This window comes from Pinus tabuliformis, chromosome Q, assembly GCF_031772625.1.
Source record: "Pinus tabuliformis cultivar Carrire ecotype Pingquan chromosome Q, CPIR1, whole genome shotgun sequence".
NCBI classification, from domain to species: domain Eukaryota; kingdom Viridiplantae; phylum Streptophyta; class Pinopsida; order Pinales; family Pinaceae; genus Pinus; species Pinus tabuliformis.
Window position 1 is genome coordinate 1,046,229,426 of NC_142296.1, and position 5,988 is coordinate 1,046,235,413.

General features: G+C 36.0%; 1 protein-coding gene across 1 annotated transcript; it reads right to left on the reverse strand.

The window, feature by feature from the left end:
* Positions 1-375: 375 nt before the first annotated feature.
* Positions 376-5,512, reverse strand: LOC149223089 (amino acid transporter AVT6A-like). The gene is made up of 5 exons (XM_089385754.1): positions 4,894-5,512; positions 2,078-2,230; positions 1,561-1,764; positions 974-1,439; positions 376-890 (listed from the first exon to the last, which is right to left on the reverse strand). Exons 1-5 carry the CDS (start codon positions 5,315-5,317, stop codon positions 740-742), a joined length of 1,398 nt encoding a protein of 465 aa, XP_089241880.1. The 5' UTR covers positions 5,318-5,512; the 3' UTR covers positions 376-739.
* Positions 5,513-5,988: the final 476 nt, after the last annotated feature.

The window sequence follows — 5,988 nt, forward strand, 5'->3', positions numbered from 1 at the left end:
AGTACAATAAAAATAAAAACAAATAGTTAATCAAAACTATTATAAATCCTTTTTACCTAAAAATCATTATGATTTTTTTAATCTTAATAGTGTGAGATGTAACTAAGTGTTTTGATGTTTATCATGGATTGATGCTTATCCACATTTATGAACAATTTAATTTATATAATTCTACTAGTTATGTAGATATCAACAAATATGACACTCTAATACCATTGTTAGAAGACAGAAAAATAGATTAAAAAATATTATTAAATAATACACATATAAATACACTACAATTTAATGACCTTGTTTTTATATTCCAAATAGTGTCCTACATTTTATTATATAGATATCAATAAATCTGACAGTCTAATACCCCACACACAAAAATAGATAAGAAATATTATTAAATAATACACATATAAATACAATACAATTTAATTTAATGACCTTGTTTTTATCTTCCAAATAGTCTCCTGGATTTTTCATGACTATTTAGCTTCACTGGCAATTTCGCCTTCTACACAAGTGAATTTTAAAACTAGCTGATCCACCGGATCATTAGCTGACTTTTTTGTATTTACTAGACATTCCACCGGATCATTAGCTGATCCATGCCTTTACACAGGCTTTACAATAGTTTATCCACCTTTCACAATTCTACAATCAGGTTCCAGATCAGTTTTCTGTTCTTTGTTCTGCTCCAAAAATCTTTATATTTATATGCAGGCGTTGCTTCTTTTGATAAATAACATCATCCTGAATTTCGTGGAGGGCCTACCTCATTTTCCTTGAACATAGAATTTATGTCGCTGAATATTGCAATTGAACTTGAAACTACGGCAAGAAATATCATAAACAGTGAGAGATAGATGTCCTTTTTCGTTGAGATTCCATGTGTATCTCTGCAATTAAAAACAATTGGGATTAGAAGTTACATATAAGCAAGATGAAAGACAACCAGAAATGAAAAACAGCCTTTCTTTACCTGAGAGCAATGGAAGCTGGGAAGATGAACCCAATGCAAACTGCTGCAGTAGCCCCTGTGAACTGAAATGCATCCCAGATACTGGGTATGAATGATGCCCCGAGGAAAATGGTTCCAATTAACACGGTAGTGACCAAGATGAACCTTTTATTATCCGAAACAAGGGGCTTTTTGGCTGGAAATATAAGCCCATCAATATTAAGGCGCAGGGCAAAAAATACGAGAGGAAAGACCAGCATCAGATGTACAACGTAGGTCATGCGAACAATTTCATTCAGCACAGCACTGTAAGGAACTCCCAAGTTGGTGTCAAAATTGGCCAGGACATCATCCATAATCTGGTCTCCAAATAGAAGAACACTAAAAAAGCTTGTAGTTATGTATACAATTGAGCACAATGCCAATGATGTGCGAACAATGGGTTGCATTTCTGAAGGGTCCTCAAGTTCATTGTAAATGGGATGAACTGCATGGGACAAAGACATCACAATTCACTACAACAAAATTTTAAAATGCCAATTCAGGTAATGAACTCTAAGATACTACATTCAGGTGCAGGACCAGAGATGAAGGGCAATAATCCATACCATTGAAATGACATATGTAAGCGGTCACAATGACTGGTACCACAGTGAAAAGCTTCAGGAACGAAGTATGATCAACAATATCCGGTAACAATCTTGGGGCATGGACGGTGCCACTGAACAACTTTACAATCGCAATACCAGCCGTGATCACAACAAATACAACAGCGAGTGCAACTGATAATGCAGAAGTGAATTTCAAAGAATCTGCAAATTCATGGAAATTTATCAATATAATTATCAAGATTTCAACATCATAACTCGTTAAGGAATGACCAAAGATCGAGATCCTTGAATGTATATGCCATTTCCAACAGGGCAACATGAAAAGTTAGACAATTGGTCTAGGCAGATGCGATCAGTATGTGGCATTCCTAAGAAATGTTGAATCCCCTCGTATAATTACTTTAGTTTCTAGACATTTAAATCCCTGATAGCTGTGAAAAAACACATGCAATATGACATATCTGAAAATCACAGTGCTAAAGCATTCTTATCAGAATGATCAAAGCAGACTTACCCACTCTCTTGAAAGACACCAACGGAGCCAAAATAAGGACTATGGTGAGAACTAAGATCGGAAGACGTCCATTCCACCAATGAAATCCAAACAACTGTTCAAGCATACCAGCATGATGCACACCATTTGATGATGTTCCAGATAGCACATCACCTGCCCAAATCAATAAACACCTCTATCAGACAAAGATTTATAATTGCAAGCCATATACGATATGAATCACGTCCTAAGTAATATAAAAGTGGCACTGCTCCAGGTAATTGGCCATTCAAATAAATATGAAAAGAATCTGAGAAAAAAGGGACACTCATGAGGCATGTCAAGTCATGTATGCCTCATAACACACTTCAATTTTGTTAAACAGAAAGAAGCTGAAAAGAATCTGAGAAAAATGGGACACTCCTGAGGCATGTCAAGTCATGTATGCCTCATAACACACTTCAACTTTGTTAAACAGAAAGAAGCTGAAAAGAATCTGAGAAAGAGACACTCCTGAGGCATGTCAAGTCATGTATACCTCATAACACGCTTCAACTTTGTTAAACAGAAAGAAGCTGAAAAGAATCTGAGAAAAAAGAGACACTCCTGAGGCATGTCAAGTCATGTATGCCTCATAACACACTTCAACTTTGTTAAACAGAAAGAAGCTGAAAAAAATCTGAGAAAAAAGAGACACTCCTAAGGCATGTCAAGTCATGTATGCCTCATAACACACTTCAACTTTGTTAAACAGAAAGAAGCTGAAAAGAATCTGAGAAAAAAGAGACACTCCCAAGGCATGTCAAGTCATATATGCCTCGTAACACACTTCAACTTTGTTAAACAAAAAGAATTCAACTTTGTTAAACAGAAAGAAGCTGTTGGTGTTTCAGCTTTCTAAACTGCTCATAATGCAATAAGTGAGTTGAAATTTCAGAGGATTTGGACTTTGCCTATGACCTACCCGTCGGCAGTACTATTCTATTCTATTTTGAGATGGGGACTAAAAAATAACTCCATCCTCATTGGGGACGGACATTGCTTTGGAGATCTGCACCAACTTCATAGAATCGTAACGTAACCCAATCAATTTTACAGAGGAAGGAAGCCATCTGGGGATGGGATTCTTCAAAACATGAAGGCCTAAATCCCTGCAGCTCGGCTACACTACATTCTTGCTTGGCGCTTGAAGCCCTCAATCTTCTAAAGTCGTAAATGGATGTTTCCCAGCACTTTGTAAGGACACAATTCTCTTACATACACAAAATCTGGCATCAAAATGCAGTTTAGGATATCAACTGGAACATTCTGGCAGTACACAACATCCCCAAAAGACTCCTAATTACATCAATTAGAACCGTATAAAAATCCAATTTACCTAAATGAAAACAGCGTTATCTAACTATCAGAATGCAGTTTAGGATATCAACTGGAACATTCTGGCAGTACACAACATCCCCAAAAGACTCCTAATTACTTCCATTAGAACCATATAAAAATCCAATTTACCTAAATGAAAACAGCGTTATTAGAGTTTTTGAGTTTTTTTTGTTGCTGTTTAAAATGGTTTTGGTTGTGATTTAAAATGGGTTTTTGATTGTATTGAATTCAGTACTATAAAAAACTGTTTGGCCACTTAGATTGTGGAAATTTCAAACTCAAATTTATGATTCCAACAAATTTTGTTAGATCCTCCAAAACATCTAACAGATAAACTATGACAATCAAAACAACATTGACTAACTAATAAACTTTAAAGAGTAAATAAATAATTTTTTTGATTAAATCTTTATTTTAAATTGAATTTTTTATTGCATATATAAATTAAACACCTCAGAAAAAAACTTCACAACATTCCATTTACCAAAAGTTCATAACTCAAATTTATAATTCCTAAAATAAACATCTCAGTTAAAAACTTAAGTAGTATAACACTGGGAAGGCAAGCAGCTAATAAAATCCTACTAGTTTTAGTCAACCAAAAGACATTCCATTACCTATGGATGCGTGCCAGCCCAACCAAAAGTGATTTTGGGGTCACGTGAAAATACTGGAAAACACTGACATAATATATATCCCAAATCCCACTAGCAGCTGATCAGCCAAAGACATTCCAGTTAAATTACATGTAATGTTAAATCCCGGTGTGTCAACCTTATCCTGATAAAATGAAGCCAGTTAAAAAGAGGAACATTTTGGTGGTACATAACACTTCCCAAAACTCCACAGAATTTTTTTTCCTAATAAGGCTGAGATTAGTGGGCACCAACTTTAATGTTAAATGGAAGAAAAAAATAAAGCTACTTTCCAACTAGATTGAGACTAAAGCCAAGTCCAATATTGAATAGAAAAACCATGGTAGAGCTATACTCCCTCAAAATAATTTAATTCTCAAAAAGTCCCCACACAAACATTGATGTCCCAAAATCCAATTTACCCGATGAAAGCACAGTAAGTGGCCAACGATGGCTTGCCAGGTTAGTAACTGCAGTAGCTAATATAACACTGGTGAAGTCAAGTAGCTAATAAAGTCCCACCAGGTTTCAGTCAACCAAATGACGTTCTATTACTTATAGATGTGTGCCAGCCAAGCAATAGTGATATTGGGATCACGCGTAAATCCCGGAAAATATTGACATAATATATATCTCCAACAAATCCCACTAGCGGCTGATTAGTCAAAGACATCCAAATTAAGTTACAGGTAATGTTAATCAAAGACATCCAAATTAAGTTACAGGTAAAACCCCGGTGTGTATCTTTATCCTGATAAAATGAAGCTGAAGCCAGTTCAAAAAAAGGGTCACATAATTCCTTGAATTAGGGCAGATAAATACCTATGATAATCATATAGACAATAAGAATGCCCAAAGTGCAAATAACAACACAGATCTGCAACAGCATCTTCCCAATTCTACCGAAGGCCTCTCCCATGACGCCGCCATAGGAAACCGCTGCCCCGGCCCTGCTAAACCTTAAGAGAATGTCAATTGAAGCATCCGTCAAGAAGCAAACGAAGATAATGAGTAGACTGCCGAGAACCAATCCCAAGACATTCATAGTAGCAGGCAGAGCCATAATTCCCGCTCCTACCACCGTAGTCGACAAATTGAACACAGCGCCGGAGAAGGAGGCGCCATTGAATCCTTCATGGACACCATATTCGTCATCCTGTTGCTTCTCGGGCAGGAGGGGACTGGTTTCACTCAACAAAGGCTTCTGCTTCCGGGGTTTCCTCTCCGGCGAGGCCACAATTGTCATTGTTTAGACAATACTAGGGACCCAAAAAAATCGGGGGTTCTCGGATCTTTCAGACTGAGAGGGCAAACTTCTGGATCGGTCGGAGGAAAGAATCTGAGCTGCGCGAGCGAGCGAGTTTTCGGAGAGGAATTTGTCAAATAGATGGCACGCGACTTCTATTGCAACACCCGACACATTTGATGGCGCAGGATTATCCAACCCCTCCATGCCAATTTATTTGGAAAATGTCTGAATATTTTATTACAGTAGTCTACACATCTACGTCTCTTCCAATTCGTATATTATACGAAGTGTATTATACACACGTATTTTTCGTAAGTATATTGCATCGTTTAGGTACATTGGGAATCATAATTCGTGAGGTCCACCCTTTACTTTGGGGTCAGAATTTCAAAACAAAGTAATTTTTAATGTGGGTGGAAAAATTGATTGCTATATAGTTTTGCTTTAGTAACATAAATTTTGATCAGTAAACAAAGTCATTTAATATGAAATTAAATTTGAACTTGACATATAATGAATAGAAATTTGGAATACTGGGGAGAAATAGATAATACTCTAATCTATGTATATGTTAAAAAATATTTTTATTAATAATATTGAAAAATAGATATTTTTTTTTTTTAAATTAAATATTATCAATTTATATTCATGGGTGTTAAATTAATAGT